At 40.1% G+C, this 21727-nt stretch overlaps 1 protein-coding gene across 6 annotated transcripts in view; it reads left to right on the forward strand.

The window, feature by feature from the left end:
- The window catches only part of LOC122654306 (sister chromatid cohesion 1 protein 4-like), a 116888-nt gene that overhangs the window by 39982 nt on the left and 55179 nt on the right, over positions 1–21727 (forward strand). For all 6 annotated transcript variants that reach the window (XM_043848339.1, XM_043848337.1, XM_043848342.1 and 3 more), the window contains 2 exons: positions 111–1294; positions 20994–21027. In XM_043848339.1, coding sequence (XP_043704274.1) covers positions 111–1294; positions 20994–21027 — 1218 coding nt within the window. The remainder of the gene's footprint in view (positions 1–110; positions 1295–20993; positions 21028–21727) is intronic.

Consider the following 21727-nt stretch of genomic DNA (forward strand, 5'->3'; position numbering starts at 1 on the left):
TTCAGATGTGTATGTGTATATTGTTCTTCTAATTGTACTTTCCTATCACTTGTAAAATTCTTGACATGTGGCATTGCATGACGTGGCTCAGTGTCCATTTATTTTTTCAGGAATGTCAATGCAGTTGATTGATTTGCAGAATCGAACATATGATTTCTCTAAAGCTGGGCTTCCCCAAATTGATGCAAATTGCACTCCTTTGGGAGTACAAAAGGGTAGGGAGCAGGCAGTAAGCATAAATGTTGCCAAAGAAACTGGTTTGGAAGGTTGCAGCGAGGATGTTGCTGTCAGAAATGATGGGGAAATGCTACCTGCTGGAATCCATGTCCAGGTTGAGGAAAAACATTCCAAAGAGCATGCTATCTTAGAGGGTTGTGGTGTGGTTGTACTGGTGACAAATGAAGGTGAAGCACAAACAGCTTCATTGGACTCATCAAAAGATGGACGGTTGGAGGAAATAAATGCCATGGAAATAAACAGAGTTGATGATGGAATTTCTGATGTAATGGGTCATGCTGCTACTCAAGGGTCTAAGCTGGCAGTGCCCTCTGGTCCTCTTTCGGGAGATAATAGTAATCTGTTAGCTGATTCTCTCAAGTTGTCTCCTGTGGATAACAGTTGTGGAGCAGAAGTTATTCTGCAGAATGATGAGGGACATTCACCAAAAGATCAGAAATTGGGCCTCCAACCTGATGAAAAGGGTGCTTTAATCATGGGTGACAATGACGGCAATGATGTTCAGGCCCTTCATATTGTGGAAGTGAATGGGAAAAGCTCAATTTCACCCAAGGCTGTACCTGCTGCAAAGGATGAGTCTTCACCGGTGGAAGCAGAAGGTGGCTTGTTATCAGAGTTTCCTCAAGACTGCCAAATTGGCGTGGAGGAGAATACCTCCTCTCCAATCGGTGCTGCTGAATTGGACAACTGTTCGGTTGTTACAAGGGCTGATGTGCAACTAGATTCCTCTGCCCTCTCATTTGAAACTATAAATTCTTCCTTTCCAAGCATGTGCTTGGACAGTGGTGAGCAAACTGTTGTAGTTATTGTAACTGGAGACCAGAACCTTGGAGGAAATAATGGGCTTTTAGATAAGAATGTGATGAGGTCTGAACAAGTGAGGGATGAAGATGGTGTGACTATCCGTATGGAAGATGCTATATTAGAACCTAATATGGACATGGAAGATGTGTCCTCTCATAGAGGTGGAGATCCAGGTTGTATGGGTGCCAATCAAAAGAACACTACAGATGCTGAAAATAGCATGTTACATAGTTCTGCTGCTAGGGACTCTGATGTAAGCGATGCACCTCTACTGAGTTCTGAATTTTCCCATCTTGAGCTTTTTCCTGCTGTATCAGTATGGATCTGTCTCATCTGATTTGTTTTTCTTTAGTTGATACTTTCATGTAAAGCAAATATCTCTGCATTCTGTCTAATTGGTATGTATAAGATATCTTCACGACTTCACCCATCTTAATCTAATAATGTATGCTCCACATTTATATTGTCTTTATCCTCTACACTTCTTCAGGGATTTAACCTCTTGGTTGATTTTTATTTTTTTTATACTTCTGGATTGAGGTTGTACCTATATTTTTCCCAAAAAAGGTTTGGCATGATTCTCTAGATACTTTCATGTAGAGTAGGTTCGCTTCCCTTCGTAACCTGTTGCCTGTTGACGTATGTAATCAACTTTTGTACATTTATACATGCATGCATTTATAAACACTGGAATACAGTTATAAATAGTTAAACACTGGCATACATGTGTTTGCTGCTGATTGAAACCATAGTACAAAAACCCGTTAAAACTCGATCGGGATTTCGAGAATTTCGAGTATTTCGGTGATACCGAAACTAAACATACCTTCGAATTGAAAAATAACAATAACTTGAGCGAAATTTCGGTACTTTGTAACATCTTTCCGAAATATCGGCAAGATGTTACAAACCTGTTGAGATATGTATCACAAGTAGGGGGTTTGTCCCTATCATGATTACATAGGGTAGTTGCTATTTCTTTGCTATGTTTCCTACTCTAGGTTAGATTCTCTTGTTTCCTTATTAGATTAGTTTCCTATTTTCTCTCCTTGGCTGACAAGGAATTAGTTTCCTTTTCTAATGTAACTTTCTATTGATTTTATTATAAATAGGACAAGGGGAGAAGAGACTACTCTCACGTTACTGAGAGCTAACATAACCTATTGCACAGTCTTCTTCCATCTTCTCTTCTCTCTTTTCTCCTCTCTAAAGTTATTGGATACAGGTCCTAGGTTTTTGTTGTAATATGGGTTCAGGGGTAATATTGTCCTTGTACCTATAGTGTCTAGGTTCATTATGCACATGTTAAATGTATTAGTTGAGTGTTGAGCAAGTCATTCCATATTTGTAATATTCTAAGATTATAAATAAAGGCTTGGCCATTGTCACAGTGACAAGCCAGTATTCAGGGAATTCTACATGGTATCAGAGCCAAAAATATTCCAGGAATTCTCCAACGTGATTCTGCCCTAAGGAACTAGCACCGCCAGCCCCTCCACCATCTACCGCTACCACCACCAGCCCCTTAAACCACCTAGCGCCACCTCCGCCAGCCCCGCTAAGCCCTCTACCTCTACTGCAAACTCTCGACAGGCCCACCACACCGTTCTGCCACTTCTGCTAGGCCTTGCCGGCCTCTCCTTCCCTTTCCGCCACCTCCACCAACCCTATAGGTCTCTCGCCTCCTTTTTCTCTCCCGCGAGAGGCTTCTCCCTTGCTGCCTCTCTTATACATCCCCTTGGTGGTGAGTTGACTCCCACCGAGGGTTTTTTTTCCCTTTCCTACATATGTTCCGAGTTTCTGATTTTTTTTGGGAGGTTTATTTCACTGTTTTTTTTACTAGCCACCATGCCTGACATTTCCGAGACCTCTTCTGCTTCCTCTGGTTCTGATGGTTCATCGCAACGTGACTTTCTTCCATTCCCGGTGAATCCTATCAAGTTGAATGGCAGCAATTATCTTTTATGGTCTCGCTCTTGCTTGTTTGCGATTGGTTCCCGTGGTCTCTCTAGCTACATCACGGGCACTCAGGTTAGGCCTACGGCTGGTACTACACTTGATCGATGGACAAATTTCAATTTTCTGGTTATGTCCTATCTGGTAAATTCCATGGAACAAGACATTGCCGGGCGTTATCTCCTCCTTGATTCGGCTGCGAAAATTTGGAAGACAGCCCAACACTTATTCTCAGGTTGGGAATGCTGCCCAATGTTATGAGCTCCGTCAGAAGATCCATTCTACCAAGCAGATGGAGTTATCTATTTCTCAATATTATAATACAATGTGTACCCTATGGCCGCAGTTGGATTTTTGGGTACATTTCGTGCTACCACTGATGTTGATGCTACGGCCTTCCGGAAATGGGAGGATGGTTTACGTGTTTTTGATTTTTTGGCCGGCCTCAATATTGAGTTTGATCATATCCGGTCGAATATTTTGAATAGGGATCCACTTCCCACTCTGGAGCAGGCGTATGCCATCCTTTCGGCTGAAGACAGTCGGCGTATAGCTATGGTTCATCCTGTGACTTAGGGACGATCAGCCCTTGTTTCTGGTTCCTAGCCTTCCCGTGGAAATTCATATCATCTTGCTACTACTGATCGGCCAGCTGGTGATCGCCCCCCGATTAAATGCGATCACTGTGGGAAGGAATGGCACACCAAGGACCGATGTTGGAAGCTTCATGGTTACCCTGCAGATACTCAGGGGCGTGGGAAGGGTGGTTCCAATCGGCCCAGTAATACCCGTGCTCATCAGGCCGCAACTGAAGACCAGCCTGATCAGTCTCTTTCCTCGGTAATGGCTGAATTACACAATCTACGGGATATGGTGAATCGCTTGGACACATCTTCTTTGGCATCTGTATCTCCTTCCATGGCTGCCTCGGCTCTGTCTTTGCCTACCCCTTCCAATCCATTTTCTTCCATAGGTATTTCATTTGGTGGGAATTGCACCTCGGTCATGCCTAATTCTTGGGTTATTGACTCCGGGGCAACCGACCATATGACAGGTTCTTCGTCTATTTTTTCCACCTATTTTCCTCTGTCTGGTCATTCTAAGGTTTGTGTTGCTGATGGGTCTCTATCTCCTATCTCGGGAAAGGGATCTGTTCAGTGCACTTCCTCTCTGACTCCTTCTTCTGTGTTACATGTTCCTAAGTTTACTACTAATTTGCTTTCCATTAGTAGCATAACTAAGGATTTAAACTGCAAAGTAATTTTTTCCCCAACTCATTGTTTATTTCAGGACTTGGAAACGAACGATACTATTGCATGTGGTATGGTGGTTGGTGGTCTGTACGTGCTTGACGATTCTCGGACAGCTTGGACATCTCAGCTGACATCTTCTACTTTCGATTCTGCACTCTTTGAGTTGAATAATTGGCATCGTCATTTGGGCCATCCCCCATTTGGAGTTTTATCTGATTTATTTCCTAGTCTAGTGAAGCAATGTAATAAACACAATTTTTCTTGTGATGCTTGCATTTTGGCCAAGCAAACTAGAAGTATTTTTCCAATTTCAGATAATCGAAGCTTGATTCCTTTTGGTTTAATCCATTCTGATGTATGGGTGCCTGCCCGATGTGTTTCTACTTCTGGTTTTAGATGGTTTGTCACCTTCATTGATTGTTTTAGCCGGACAACTTGGGTTTATTTGATGCATAGCAAGAGTGATGTGTTCAATTGTTTCCTTTTTTTCCATAAAATGGTCCAGAACCAATTCGATGCCAAAGTGAAGATTCTTCGATCAGATAATGGTAAAGAGTATATGGATGGTGCCTTTCGCTCGTATTTGGACAGCCACGGGATCATACACCAAACTTCTTGTGTTGACACTCCTGCTTAAAATGGGGTGGCTGAACGCAAGAATAAACATCTATTGGAGGTTGCTCGTTCTCTTATATTTTCTATGGCTGTGCCTCCTCGTTTCTGGGGTGATGCTGTATTCACCGCCACTTATCTCATCAATAGGCTTCCCTCTCGGGTCTTACATGGCAGCTGTCCCTTGGATCTGCTGGTTGGGAAATCCACTTTTACTGTGCCGCCAAAAGTATTTGGCTGTGTCGTGTTTGCACGAAATCACCATGTACACGACAAGTTTGATCCCAAAGGTTTATGGTGTATTTTTTTTGGTTACTTAGCCACCCAGAAGGGATATAAGTGCTATCATCCTCCTACAAGAAAGGTGTTTGTCACCATGGATGTAGTTTTCCGGGAGTCTGAGGCTTACTTTCTACAGCCAGTACCTCTTCAGTGGGAGATTCTAAGTGGTGAAGAGGTCCCGCTGATTGCTCCTCTGGATGTTGAAATACCTACTATAGAGGATGTTTCGGTTAAACTAGAAGATGGAGTTACAAGTCAGGAACAAGAAGTGGGACAGATTGAGCAACAGGTGCAGGGGGAGAAAAATGTGAAACAAACGTACTCTCGGGGAACTGATTTTCCTTTGGATGACCCTCGATACAAAGAGAAAGAGACCACCACCACTGCACCACCTACACAATCGGCATCTGTTCCTACTCCAAGTCTTGCTCCTAGTCATATTTCTAGTAAGCCTCCTCTTGATCCCAGTCTCGATTTACCCATTGCTATTAGAAAACCAAAAAGAAGTTGTACACAACACCCCATTTCTAACTTTGTGTCATACAACTCTCTAACTCTTGCTGTCCATGCTTTCGTATCTTCTTTATCCTCTGTCTCTATTCCTAACAATTGGTAGGAAGCAATAGCCGAACAGAAATGGAAGGATGCAATGAATGAAGAGATGCTTGCCCTTAAGAAAAATCAGACCTGGGATTTGGTATGCCCCCCTTTGGGAAAAAGACCTGTTGGTTGTAAATGGGTCTTTGTTGTGAAGCACAACGCTGATGGCTCAGTAGAAAGATACAAAGCAAGATTAGTAGCCAAAGGGTTTACTCAAACCCAAGGAATTGACTATCAAGAGACCTTTGCTCCTGTAGCAAAGATGAATACTGTGCGGGTCATTATTTCTTGCGCTGTGAATCAAGGATGGGAACTCCAACAACTCGATGTGAAGAATGCCTTCCTACATAGAGACTTGGAAGAGGATGTTTACATGGAGATACGTCCTGGTTTTACCTCTTCAGAGACTCAGTAAGTTGAAGAAGGCTCTGTATGGTCTAAAGCAGTCACCAAGGGCTTGGTTTGGCCGATTCCTTATGGCTATGGTTGCATATGGGTATAAGCAGAGCAATGCTAACCACACATTGTTTGTTAAAAGGGTGGGACAGCAAGTGACAATCTTGATTGTCTATGTTGACGACATAGTAATCACGGGCAGTGATGCACAGGAAATCCAGAAGCTAAAAACTTATTTGGGCACAGAATTTGAAGTCAAGGACTTGGGCAGATTAAGATATTTCTTAGGGATTGAGGTGGCCTATTTAGCTAAGGGCATATCTCTCTCCCAAAGAAAATATACCCTGGATCTATTGGATGAAACAGGGATGCTTGGATGTAAACCAGTGGATACTCCTCTGGAGCCCAACACACATTTGAAGAGTAAGGAAGGTGATCCGGTGGACAAGGGCAGCTATCAGAGGTTAGTTGGCCGATTAATATACCTCTCACATACCTGACCAGATCTCACATTTGCTGTGAGTGTTGTCAGTCAATATATGTATGATCCTCACTCTTCTCACTTGGAAGCAGCATACAGGATACTCCGGTATCTCAAGTCCTCTCCTGGAAAAGGGATACTATATTTTCCAAATAATCATCTCCGGATAGAAGCTTACACTGATGTAGATTGGGCTGGCAGCCCTGATGATAGGAAGTCAACATCGGGGTATTGCACATTTGTTGGAGGAAACCTAACTACTTGGAGAAGCAAAAAACAAGTTTTTGTAGCTTGATCTAGTGCTGAAGCTGAATTTCGGGCTATGGCACAAGGTATTTGTGAACTCCTTTGGCTCAAGGGGCTTCTTCAAGATTTGGGGATGAATGCTGATCTTCCCATGAGGCTCTACTGTGACAGCAAGTCGGCAATCAGCATTGCTTACAACCCGGTTCAACATGATCGTACCAAACATGTTGAGATTGACCGACATTTCATCAAAGAGAAGTTGGAACAAGGGATAATTTGTATCCTGTTCATTCAGTCTAGTGAACAGTTGGCTGATATCCTTACCAAAGGAATCAGTACCAAGTTATTTTTTCCTATTGTTAGCAAGTTGGGCATGTTTGATATGTATGCACCAACTTGAGGGGGATTGTTGTAATATGGGTTCAGGGGTAATATTGTCCTTCTAAATATAGTGTCTAGGTTCATTATGCACATGTTAAATGTGTTAGTTGAGTGTTGAGCAAGTCATTCCATATTTGTAGTATTCTAAGATTATAAATAAAGGCATGGCCATTGTCACAGTGACAAGCGAGTATTCACGGAATTCTACAGTTTTCTACATGGTATCAAAGCTAGGCAACCATTGACTGATTCTCTCCAAGATTGCCGGTTTGAGAGTCGTTTCAAGGTTCTTTGATTTATGGAGAAACCCTCCTTCATAAAAGGAGATCTAGGGTTTTGTTTCGGTTTTATATTGGTTTCTTCTTCTGGTTGTTTCAGCACCGCAGGCTATCATTCTTGGTCTGCATCTGCTGCTACTGCTATCGACATGCTATTAGGGAATATTGTCGAATGAACCAGGTATATTGAATTGGTTTTTTTTGGAGCTTTGAATCTGCTATCGTTTTCTGCTGCTGCTATGTTCAGATTATCCATGGGTATCGCAAACTGCTGCTTGAGTTTACTTTTGAGTCGAAGATTACTGATTTGATTCACTAGTTCCGATCATATTTGCAAACGATAGTTGAGGAATATCGATTTCCTCCGATTTTACTGATAGGGCTTTGGTTCTGCTGAATCGAAGATTTGGTGTTATCTCTTTGATTTTCTGATTGCTACCTCAAGTCGATGCTTTTGCCACCGTCGATTCTTCGAATCCACCTCTTTTCTGCCTGTGGCTGCCGCTGCTATGGTTCTGGTATTAACTGGATCGAAGGATTGGTCGATGGTTGCATCGATTCTGCCCAGATTTTTGAATCAGTTCTGTCCAGCATCTGGGAGATTGTAGATTGGAGTTTCTACTGGTTCTTCCTTTTTGAAGATCGATCAAGTCTCTTCTTCTGGAAATCGCAGCTTTTTTCTTTTGAATGGCCATGAAGTTGCTGCTTTATTCTTCGAATCTCAGGTTTCCTTTTCCGCTGAATTTGCTGGTTCTGTAGAGTTGTAAGGAAGAAGATAGCATCCTTCATCAATGGGTCCTTGGTTACCGCCTCCTCTCCCTGGTTCTTGGTTGCACTGTTGCACTAGCCGTGGTTTTCTTCTTGTTTGGTGAAGGTCTCAAACATAGTTGTCAAGGCGTCACGGCGATCCAAGTCGGTGGAGGGGTGTCTGATCAATATATCAACACGTCGCCCACCATGGGGTTGCTATGGCGATCATGTCGACCATGGCTGAGTTGTATTTAAATCCAAAGTTGAATGGCAAACTAGTAGATAAATCAAGTTTATAAGAGCAATGGCAGAAATTTAATTAATCTGAAGTTGTAAAGGAGTGGCAGAACTGTAATTTAATGGAGTTAAAGAGAAAACTGAATGGGCTAAACAGAATAGCAATAGAGAATGTAGGGGGTTTAATTTAAATGATATAAGTTGTCCTTGCTTGCAATTTTAAAGACTTAATATGTCTTCTTCAACCTTGCAATAACACGATAGAAAGAAAAACCTCAGAAACCAAGGCTAAAATAGGAGATTTAGGGAAACAGGGAGTGGGTCTAAGGTTGGGGAAGAAACAAAATATTAAAGAAGAAGAAATCGAAGAGGGAAAGAGAGACAGGACGCCATGGCGTAGGTCGATATGCACATTTCTCCAGTGCCAGGACGCCATGGCGGTGCCATGTCGACGATATGGTGGTGCCATGGCGACGATATGGCGACGCCATGACAACTATGGTCTCAAACTCCCTGGTTTTCGCTCCAGGTGGTGTCGTGAGGAAGAAGACTTCCTCTACAATTTGCTTGAATTGCTGGAATACGCGGAGTGCTTTATTCCTATCCTTCATTTCCTTATTTGAGTTTTCCATTTATGACCCTCTCATTAGCACTAAGTCACTCATGTCCTTATTTTACTTCTCATTCCAAGATTACCCTTTCGCTTTAGGTGATATTTGTAATTAGATTTCATCTAAATTACACCTATGCCATCCCTTATTCAACTTTGTGTTATTTACAATTCTGCCATTCACCTTGCTATAATTCTAATTCCCATTATGTCCCACTGCTTCTTCAATTACCCATTGCCCTCTTAAAAATTCTGTTTTTTACCAGACTGCCTCTACTACTTAAATTTGATCTATTTGTTAATTGGGTGTGCCCCTAAGCGATCCGAGTCGGTTTTTCAGACCCTTAGATCTGTATTGCTTGTTATTTACCCATAACACTTCTTGGAAATTTCTGGTAAATTATAATTTTACCATTCCTTCCTTTTTAATTGCCCATAGAACCTTTAGTAAATTCTGGAAAATTACACTTTTTGCCATTATCCCTTACATCATCGCCATTAATTGTCCCCATGTACTACTACATGTGAGGGGGAGATTGTGTACAATTCCATTGCAAAACATGCAAAAACTTGCAGACATTGCAGAACATTTGTGCAAAACATAGAAGACCAGCTTGTTTCCACCATTGCCATTGGGTATCTTTAGTTATTGGGTTGTATTTGCCGTGGGGGGGGGGAGAGTGAAGTATTGCCAGACATTGCTGCGACAATTTGGAATGATGCTTCGTCCTATTTCGTTCAAGTTGGGCATGTGTGCTTTCTATGCGCCAACTTGAGGGGGAGTGTTGGAATGTTTGGAGTGTGTGCTTTATGGTGAGTAGAGTTCTCTCTGTGCTCACTGGAGTCTACGACTACTTTTCAAGACTGGTGTAGCATTTATTTTTTTCTATTCTTATTGGTCCAAGCTGGAGCTTTCTTTTGATATATGTATACTCCAGCTTGAGGGGGAGTGTTGAGATATGTATCACAAGTAGGGGGTTTGTCGCTATCGTGATTACATAGGCTAGTTGCTATTTCTTTGCTATGTGTCCTACTCTAGGTTAGATTCTCTTGTTTCCTTATTAGATTAGTTTCCTATTTTCTCTCCTTGGCTGACAAGGAATTAGTTTCCTTTTCTAATGTAACTTTCTATTGATTTTATTATAAATAAGACAAGGGGAGAAGAGACTACTCTCACGTTACTGAGAGCTAACATAATATATTGCACAGTCTTCTTCCATCTTCTCTTCTCTCTTTTCTCCTCTCTAAAGTTACTGGTTACAGGTCCTAGGTTTTCTACAAGTTATAAAATGTCCAAGTCCTGTGATTCTCGATCGAAATTTCGACCGAGAGCTCACAAGGCTTGATTTTTTCATTTTCTTCCACCCATTTCTCCCTTCTTCACTTCTCTTTGGTGATTTTTGATCAATGGGTAGTCGTGGTTCTTCACACTTTGGTGACCCATATCCTAGGATAGGTTACCTTCAACATATTGATGATGCAATTTACATGACAACTGTGGATGACTACACTCGTTTCTTCTCCCAGACTATGACGTGGCATTCATTTGTCCTACAATAGGAAAACAATGCACGTCGGCTCCATCGGACTATGAGTGGGGTCGATCCTGGACGGCGGAGTTATTATTATTAGTAGACATTTGAGTCCTTTGATGACTACTTGACTTATATTGGGAATTTGGGGTATTGATGTTATTGACTTATTGTACTTAATATTATGATTTATGACTTCTTATGAGTCATTGAATTTATGTTTCCAAGCGAATTTACTTGTTTAAATTGCATATTAGTCATTATGTCCTTGAGTACTTAAAGTCTTAAACAATGTGTATGTGTAATTAGTTAAGTTATACATTAGGATTCGACCGTATACTGCCAATCAATGGTGCAAATCCAAAACACCACTTTGGGTGACTATTTTTGCAATTTGAACATTTACACGTGTTTATATAGCCTAAAATAGGGTTTCCATGAAGTTTCAGGCCTTAACTTGGCCTAAAACAGTCTGAAATGACCTATCGAAACCTTGCAGAAAAAATACAATATTTCGATCAAAATATCCGAAATTTCGGATATTTCGGTCAGACGAAATACTGAAACGATATGAGATTTTAAACATTGATTGAAACCACGAAATTTCCACCTCTGGAAACTTCAGTGTAAAATAGAAGTCAAACATTTGCTTCCCTTTGTGACCTGCTGATGCATGTAATTTACTTTTGTACATGCATTCTTTTTTAATTAATTGCATATTTACTGTTGAAAGCTGTCTTTTATCCTAGCTGTTTGATGATATTCTAATCCTATGGTTGACGATGAGCTTAAGGTTTCTTATAGACAAGTCAGTTTTTTTTTGAAAGGCAGAAATATTTGTTATTTGGGATGACTTCCAATCTTTTGTTCTTTGTGGCTTTGATCGAGTTTTAGAGAGAGCGTTATAAAGGTTTTAGGGCTTTGTTGGGGATCTATACTTGCTTCTGTTTACATAGTTCTCATAGTGAGGAACAAAGTTGTATCACGTTCTATGGACATATTGTTGAACTCACAGAGTCACTGGGGGGGGGGGGTGGTAGTTTGAATCAGTCAGTGACTCTAAAAAATTCTTCCTTCGAGGAGATGAACCAGTCAAGTGGCACTAGTAGGAAAGACAATCACACAACCATACAAGCTACAATCCACAAGAAGCAACCACAATACAAGATAAATGTGGTTCACCAATGAGGCTACGACCACGGTGCAAATGGCTACTTGGACTACAATCCAAATCTAGCGTGAGTATAATGCAGAATATCAGTTTAGTAACACTAAACCTCCAAGTTTATATAGCACCCACTACAAAGGAGCACCAACCTCTCTATCAAGCACCCATTTGATAGTTACGATGTCAATGATATGGTTAAGTTGGCTTACAAGAGTGTCCCCAATATAAGCACAAAATTGACTGAAGTATTTATCAAACACCTGACCTACAGTCAAGTATATATGTTCTTTAGAAAATGAAAAACAAGCGAGTTACCTTCAAGTCGGATAGGAATAATTATCACCTCCAATTCCTCTAATAGGGGGGAGTGGACCCCACCTTGGGCAGTGTTTTTGGCCAGGGGGTAGGGTGGTCATTTCCACCCCCATGTGAGGAATTGGAGGGGCAGCAAATTGGAGGGGATAACGATTCGTAAGATAGCTACCCTTCTTCACACACACTTGTCCTCTTCTCTTTTTCACTATCAAAGCTTCAATCAAGGCTTCACAAAAGGCTTGAACACACCTTGAAGCTATTCACGCTTACTTGCAAATTTCTCTCTTTCTTGGTCTTCTGTACCTTTGAAGCTTACACAATGATGCTTGAAGAATCCCACTCAAGATGATGCTTGGGAGCTTGGAAGATGGCTTCAAAACATTCTCTTCTCCTCTTCTTTCTTTCTCTCCTAAGATTTTCTCTCTTAAAAACTCTTTCTAATATCTTCTTCTGATGTATATCTCTCTTATTTCGTACTCACTATCCTCCTTATAGCTCATGATACTTTAGAAGAGAAAATCTCATCGGGCCCACCCGGATGGACGCGCATAACTGATTTGCCTCCATGCAGCATTTAGTAAATCAACCATAACTTTCTTTCCTAACTTGGATTGACCTGATTCTTTATCAAAATTAAAGATAACCTAAAAGGATACAACTTTGATGTTTTGAGTTTTAACCCAGTGTTGGATACCTAGAGGGGGGGGGGTGAATAGGTTATCTTAGTGGAATATATATCTTTTTCAATTTTTACTGTCTTTTCTCAAATTAACAAGACTTAAAATAGTGCAAATAAATGTAAAGGAGACACAAGTATTTATAGTGGTTCGAGTCATCCTTGTCTCCTTGAGTCTACATCCACTCCTCTCAACCTTGAGAGAATTCCACTAATCTTTTCCCTTTCAGTACAGTAGGTGGGGAAAACACCTTTTACAAATCTTTTTACTAGGATAAGAGGATCCTTCAATCTTTTAAGGATAAGAGAATCCCTTACACAATACCTAAGTACAGTCTAGGTAAGTGCAAGAATCACCTTACTCATCTAGAGTCTACCCAACTCAAGAGTAAGAAAGACAAATCAAATATAGAAAAGAGAAAGTGTTACCTAGGCAAGGAGTGTCCCAACTACCCCTTGCAATGAAGATGATGATGTGCAAATATGAGTGCAATAATAATTGACCTTCTAGAGTTTCTTGTAAGAAGTGAACTTCAACGGAACTTGGTCATGAATCAAAGAAGTCAACTAAGAATGATGAAGAATCTTCTTGACTTTAAAATCAACACTTAGAGCTTTGAATTGACTTTTTCACCTCACAATAAAGTATTCTTTTGGACTGTAGTAATGGTGAAAAGTTGACACGGGGTATTTATAGGCATCATTTAATGCTAAAAAATCATGTGTCAAAATAGCTCTAACGGCTAGTTTTTGGGTCTACCGGTCGACCGCTAGATTCTGCCGGTATATGACCATTAGGTTAAATAGAGCTGTTGAATCTTGTCCTTGTCCCATAGTTATCAAGGCGTCGCTAATGGCAATGCCATGGCGTCTAGACTTCTTGGTTGCCTTGGACGCCTTGGGTGCCATGGTGGATGCCTCTCCGCCATGGTGGTGTCGCCTTGTTTTTTTACCCTCTAAAACGCCATGGTCGCCTTCTTGCCTTGATAACTATGCCTTGTCCTGCCGGTCGACCGGTTGATCGACCGTTGGCCGATGGGCGACCAGTTTGGCTGCCGGTTGAAATCGGCAAGCCACTGTTTCCAGCGGTCGAAAATGCCCTGTGGGTAGGTCAACCGGTGGATCGACCGCTTGTCTTTTTTTGTCCTTTTTGGCTGTCTGTCTTTGATAGGCTTTTATCTCTTCTTTATCCAACTTATATCAAAATCTATTAAGGCCTATAAATTACCTCCTAAGGTCTCTAAGCATGTATGCATGAATGATATGCATTTTTTACTATTTTTCATGCAATACAATATGCTTCTAACTATTTACAAAAGTCTTCAGTCTTGGTCTTCACTTCTTTCAATCTTCAAGTTCTTCTTTCTTCTTGTCTTCTTCAAACTGAGGTCTGTGGCTTCTATATTTTTCTTCTTTAGCTTTCATTTCTTCTTTTAGCTTGAGCTATTTTCCAATCCTTTGTCTTGATGTGTTTCTTCTTTGAGCTCTCTGCAAATTGTTAGTATAATGGTTTGTTTGTGTTGGCATATGTGTTTGTTATCATCAAAACTTATAAAAATGGAATTTAGATAAATGTGTATTTTCCAACAATCTCTCCCTTTTGATGATGACAAACAAGTGATTCTTTTGAGACAATTAAGATATATCAAACAATAATAGGCAGTTAAGATATATTAATCTATGACAAACCATATATTTATGTAATCTAAAAGAATCTCAAAGATAATGTCATCTCCCCCTTTTGTCAGCAACAAAAAGAGGTAATGCTAACTGGGCTCTCCCTCAATTCAAGCCATGTCATAATACAAATTCTAAGAAAGACGGAATTAGGATTTAAACCATATAATGCATAAAGTCAGAAATACTGGAAATTTAAAGTTTTGCAGTGTTCAAAAAGTACCGAAAGTAAAACAGTCCAGTGTTAAAAAAAAACTGAACAAACATAATCATAAATTGTCCAAATCAAAATGCAAAAGTAAAAGTGAACTAAGGATTGGGTCTCGGGGTAGGTTGAAATGCTGAGTGAGACGAGAGAGTTGAAGGAGAACGGAGTCAAGCTTCTTATCCATGTTGTTTAGCCGTCTATTGGTCTTCTCAGTGTACACCTTAAGAAGTTGTCGATCAGCATTGTTGCTGGATGACCCTTCACCTGCTTGAGGATCGTAGTCCTCATCCTCACCATCTTCGCTCACTTCATATTCTTCTTCTACAGTGTTAAAGACATTGGCTTGTGTGGCACGCCTTCTCCGAGCTTGAGAGGAGTCAACAGTAGGAGACACAACAGAGATTCCCATTTTCTTGATGGTGGTGGCATCAATATCACATGGCTTCTCATCAGGGATTTCATCAGAAAAATCTACTTGGCATCAATATCACGTGGCTTCTCATAGGGAAAGCTATCCTTCCAAGTCCTTGTAGAGGCTGTTTCCATGGTTCTCATGATAAGGTAAGGTAGACTTATCTGATTTCCAGTGATGAGACACCAAGAAATATATGCTTCGAAAGGCTTAACAGCTTAACAACATCTCGATGACCGCCCTTAGGAAGAACATTATTGGAGTTAATCAAACATAAAACCCCTAGGAATGTTGAATAGTTGAATAGCTTTGACCTGTTGGGATGTTCCTAGGTATTTCTTCATAATCATGCCATAGACTTCAGCCTCATTCATGAACTCATCATGATTTTGCTTGGCCTTGAGATATTTTCTTTCACCCAAAGCCCTAATATTGAGAATATCTTCAAGATCATCCATAGTGAAAGAAATAAGAGTTCCTTTCATAAGAGAATTGATTCTTAGGGTCTCATCCATTCCTTCAACCTCTAAGTTGCAATAAAAGTACTTCACTAATTTTGGGTAACAAAAGTTGTTATGATATAGAGTAGAATCCCAACCTAAGAAGGTAAAATATTCAGTGATGTTACCGGTTTGCAATTCGGAGGTCCTCACATGTCTTTCTTGGATGACCTTCTTCTTCAAGTAGTTGGGCCAACATACCGAAGCTTCAAGAGAGGTGAAGAGATAACTGTTGAAAGAGGTTTTCCCTTTGTTGCCGGTAGTTTTCTTTCTCTTGCGAGATGCTTCTTCTCTTGGAGCCATTTGAAGATGAGAGGCTTGGGATTTGTAGAGAATAAGGATGGAAGAAGAGATTTTGATCTTAGATTGACTAAGATATAATAGTTTTTGGCAAAAGTTTGCCCTAAACCACTCACACTAGGGTTTTGAAAGAGGAGAATTCGAAAATCAGAAAGTTAGAAATGAAAGAATGAGTCCGCGAATTGTATTTAAAAAAAGATTTTCCACGCACTGGTCGACCGGTGGAGTAAAAACTTTGATTTCCGGGATTTTGACTTAAAAATTTATTATTGGGGCTACTTGGGAGATTTTTGCAGTGGTTTATGCTATTCAAATGGATTGCAAATACCTAATTCTTTCCTTAGATTGTAAAAACGATCTTCGGGTAAAGGTATTTTTCTTTTTGGATGAATAATAATTTAAATTACGAAGAAAAGAGAAGGAATATACAAGCCCGTGAGCAAAAAGCCAGAGCTAAGAGCTAACTAGGCTGCAAAATGGAAAGAGGAAGGCCCCAGGAGACAACAATGAGCCTGTTCCTTGGGGTATCCTTAACAACAGCGAGGGGAAGGGAACTAATTCTAGAAGAAACATCAAAGGAGATGGTTTTCCAAATCTTGTCAAGAGAGCGAGAGTTGGACGTCCATCTTCTGAGGTTACGCTCCATCCAAATGTGGGACATAGCAGCACAAAAGGTAAGCTTGCCAACTGAATCACAAATTGAGTTCCCTCCGAATGTCATATCAATCCACACCCATTTTCGGCTAAGAGGGAGGGGACTTCTACGACCTGGCCAGCAATGGTGAAGGACACGAGTCCAAATGGAAGAAGCAAAGGGGCAAGAGAAGAACAGGTGATCTGTATCCTCAAGCCCATTCCGACAAAGACATCAGTTGGGGGGGACCTGCATGTGGCGGTGAATGAGGAAGACCTAAGTGGGAAGGCAATTGGCGAGGGCGTGCCAAGAGGTGAGACTGTGATGAGGGATATGCCCTTTGAACCAGACTACTTTGTGCCAATGACAGTGGGTCCCTCTATGTCTAACCATATCCCAAGCGGAGTGAGAACTGAATCTGCCGGAGGGGGAAGGGAGCCACAGAATGGTGTCGCCTCTACCTCGGTGACCGGGGGGGATAGGGGGGACCAAGAGCCTCTGCTGATGATGGAAGCAACCAAGGAAGATCTGTCCAATCCGGAGGAGTAGATGTCACGGGAACTCATGACTGAAGAGAGGACACCAAAGGGGTGCCATTTGTCCAGCCAAAGAGAGGTAAAGAGGCCATCATCGATCTTGCATGAGATGGCTTCAATGGCTATGTGTCTCACTTGTAAAATTCTGTGCCAAACCCAAGAGGAGTCAGCCACTGGGCTAATAGACCAAATGGAGTCCCTGCGGAGGGTCCTTGCGTATACTCAAGAAGTCCAAATGCTGGTTTTGTTGGTGAGGAGCTTCCGAATAAGTTTAAGAGAACTAGCAATGTTGACATCTTTTATCCTTCTAAGACCAAGACCTCCTTCGGATTTAGGAAGGCAGAGGGAAGACCAACTTTTATGATGAAGAAATCTAGCTGAATCCACTCCTTTCCAAAGGAAGGCCCACATAATAGACTCCGCTACCTTAATGGTAGCCTTAGGGAGGCTAAATACTTCGGGTAAAGGCTTGGTAAGAATTTCAGCCAGCTTTTTCAGTTTCTATGTAGCTGAGTACTACTTCACCTTTCTGAATTGTATCTCTCAAAAAATGATGTTTGATATTTGTATGTTTTGCTTGAGAGTGAAGGTTAGGTTTTTTGCTTAGTTTTATAGCATTGGTGTTATCACTGTGTATTTTTGAGGGTGGAAATGAGATCCCATAGTCCATTAGGGTTTGTCTCATCCAGAGGCCTCGGGTACAACGAAATTTTGTTTCTTTCTTAACTAGGAAACAAGATAGGATCCAAGAAAATGACACGTACCGCTAGTGCTTTTCCTATCAATGTGACATCTGGCGAAATCTACGTCAGAGAAGCTGATTAGTCGAAGTCATTGTGCATAGGACACCATAAGCCAACATCGACCGTGCTTTTTAGATATTTGAAAATCCGTTTGACAGCACTAACATGGGATTGCTTAGGATTAGCTTGAAATCAAGCACAAGCACAAGCACTAAACATGATATAAGGTCTGCTTGCGGTTAAATATAGTAGGCTTCCAATCATTCCTCGATATCGAGTAGCATCCGTGGTTATTTCATTCTCATCTTTTGACAATTTCAAAGATGTACTCATAGGAGTGCTTGATGATTTTTGTGAATTTATGTTAATTTCTTTAAAAGCTCTTTTATACATTTAGATTGATTCAAAATCTTCCTTTAGAAGTTTGTTTAATCTGAAGTCCTAGAAAGAAATTCAACTCACCCATCAAACGCAGTTTGCATGCAGGTACTAAATTCAACACATAATGAATCATTAGTAGCACAAAAAATTATATCATCCACATGAATTTGAACAATAATCAAATCATTGTTTTTGTGCTTAACAAACAATGTAGTATCTACTTTTCCCATAGAGAAATTATTTTCAAGCAAAAATCTTTTTAATCTATCATACCATGCTCTAGGAGCTTGTTTAAGTCCATATAATGCTTTCTTTAGTCTAAAAACGTGAGATGGAAATTTTTGATCTTCAAATCCAGGAGGTTGTGCCACATATACTTCTTCCATTATAAATCCATTCAAGAATGTACTTTTGACATTCATTTGAAAGAGTTTGAAATTTTTGTGACTGGCAAAAGCTAATAACATTCTAATGGATTCAAGTCTAGCAACAGGAGCATAGGTTTCATCGAAATCTATTCCCTCTTGCTGATTATATCCTTGGGCAACCAATCTGGCTTTATTCCTTACAATTGTTCCATCTTCATCAAGTTTATTTCTAAAACCCACTTAGTACCGATAATTGATTTATTCTTGGGTTTTGGTACAAGTTCCCAAACTTCATTCATTGCGAATTGATGTAGTTCTTCTTGCATAGCCAAGATCCAGTCATTATCACTGAGTGCTTCTTTTATGTTCTTAGGTTCAATAGTAGATAAAAAAGCAGCAAAATTGTAAGTGTTCTGAATTTTGGATCTTGTTTGCACACCTGTATCAAGATTTCCAATAATTTGTTCTAGGGGGATAGGAATAACTTCCTTAGGTAGTTCTTGAGTACGGTCTTGAGATTTATCTAGATGTGTATTTTCAGTTTTCTTGTTGATTTCTATCAACAAATCTTCATCTTCATCAACTAGAGGTCTATATTTCTCTTTTGGTGGAGAATTATCAAATTTAACATTCATGGATTCTTCCATAACTAAGTTTCTTTTATTGAATACCCTATAAGCACAGCTATTTGAAGAGTATCCAAGAAATATTCCTTCGTCTGCTTTTTCATCAAATTTTCCATGCTTATCTTTAGTATTTAATATGCTACATTTGCATCCGAAAATTTGAAAATAGTTGACTTTGGGTGTCTTTCCATTATACAACTCATATGGTGTCTAAGCATGTATGCATGAATGATATGCATTTTTCACTATTTTTCATGCAATACAATATGCTTCTAACTATTTACAAAAGTCTTCAGTCTTGGTCTTCACTTCTTTCAATCTTCAAGCTCTTATTTCTTCTTGTCTTCTTCAAACTGAGGTCTGTGGCTTCTATATTTTTCTTCTTTAGCTTTCATTTCTTCTTTGAGTCGTTTCTTCTTTTAGCTTGAGCTATTTTCCAAGCCTTTGTCTTGATATGTTTCTTCTTTGAGCTTTCTGCAAATTGTTATTATAATGGTTTGTTTGTTTTGGCATGTGTTTGTTATCGTCAAAACTCATAAAAAAGGAATTAGATAAATGTGTATTTTCCAACACCCAGAATGATGTCACGTGGTCCAAAAATAGGCTTGAATCTGATGGATGTGCAAAGACGTCCTGAAGTTCATAGACCATGCCTGATGTTTGAGCCGTATCTTTGAACCAGAGATTTTATCAACCTGATTCAAATTCAGTATGAAAGATTACTTGATTTCCAACAAATCTCATGTCTACCACTCAAAGACCCGATGAACTGATGCGAAGATATAAGGCAAACAAGTTACTGCCCTGACATGATACTTGCAATTTGCAACTCAGTTTGGTTCAAACAGTGCATTCCATAAGTTGCCAAGACTTGGTGGCTGAGTGGATCAACTGTTGATGTTGAAATAAAAAGGAAAATGGAAGGTAGTGAAACTAACTTAAAAAAGAAAAACTTTTTAGGTGGCTTTTCAAGTCCTCCATCAAATCTCAGGGCTCAACTCTGGACAGGCGGTGGAAACTACCAAGCTGGAGTACGGTAGGGGTAAAGGGAATTTCTGGTGGAGCGGTAATTGTGCTTCTAACTTAAAGTCTTACCAAAAATTGTAATTAAAAATGGGAGAGGGTTGGGAATGCCACCAGCTTTCGTAAGCTAGCGGCATACAGCAATCACAGAACTGGACACAGGAGGGCAAGGGGGCCTTTTCCAAAGGGGGAGGAGAGAGGAAGACACATGCTGGGCACCCTGGCGCTGTGCCCAGCCTTTTCCTTTAAATTTTTTTACTGATTTTTTTTTATGTTTCTATTCAAATCCAAACAATTTGGTTGAAAAGTGAAGTGAAACTCAACTATGAGATCTAGAAAGTTTTGGAGCTAGTTGCACACTGATTGTTTGTAAGGATTAGATTTTTGTTTTTTTAAATTTAATTTCCCTTCCCTTACCTTCACTAGCAACCAGACAGAGCCTTCGATTTTCTCTATGAAATCTTGGATAGTAGGTGCAACAAATCACCATGTATTTGCTGTTGGTATAAATCATCATAAGGTTTCAGATAGGTGTCACATACCACCAACCTCTGAAAACAATGCAAAAGACTCACATGATTATCTCATTGTCTAATTGCAAAGTGTAAGATACATTTAACACACCAATCCACTGGACCACTACTGGAAGACCAGCTATACCAAACAGCTATAAGATTGTATGATCTATTGAAGGACCTTTTTCTTTCACAAGCAATATATTCTTTTTTGTGCATATCTGCTAAAAGAATTGTGTTTCTTGTTTTTCTGCAGGTTTTTGAGGACGTAATGGATGAGAATGATACAGGTTAGCGTCTTTAGTTTCTTCTTTCCCCATCCCCATTTTCTTGTCTGCTGCCAAGAGTGATTTTTAATCTTTTTTTTCTTGTGATTTGTGCTATCATTCTCATGATCTTTGTTTCATGGGCTATTTTATTGAATTCTTCTCTTCTATTTGATTAAATTATTATAATCCCTTGATGAGGCATGTCATCTGAAAGAGTTATAACTATTGAAAGATAAATTCATCTATTTCTATGATTCTTTCCCCACTTTTTTTATGAGAGAAAGGTGAAGAGTGTTTTTTAATAAAATTTTAGGAAAAAAGGCAGTCTCTACACTCTTGATGCTGAATTTGCAAGTGGAGCTCTTAGGATGCTTTTTCAAACCCCCAAATTTAGGACAAATCAGATGGCTGGATATAGGGTAATCAAACAAGCATCAAACCTGAAATTCAAATAGCAGATTTTAGGAGCTTTTTAAGTAGAACCAGGTCTGGAGATCAGATCAGCCCAGTACATAGGTTGAGTGGCACTCTTGGATGCTACTATAATAACCCAAAGTCTGATATTGATCTGATTAGCCGAACAGGTTCAGGTGCAAATATAATATAACCTGAAAACTGAAGGTAAAACAGAATAACTGCAGGTTATAATATCAGTCTATTCTAAGCAGATTGACAAGGACAGATTGATGGAATATATTTATTGATTGAAGAATACTTGAAT

This window comes from Telopea speciosissima, chromosome 3, assembly GCF_018873765.1.
Source record: "Telopea speciosissima isolate NSW1024214 ecotype Mountain lineage chromosome 3, Tspe_v1, whole genome shotgun sequence".
Taxonomy (NCBI): Eukaryota; Viridiplantae; Streptophyta; class Magnoliopsida; order Proteales; family Proteaceae; genus Telopea; species Telopea speciosissima.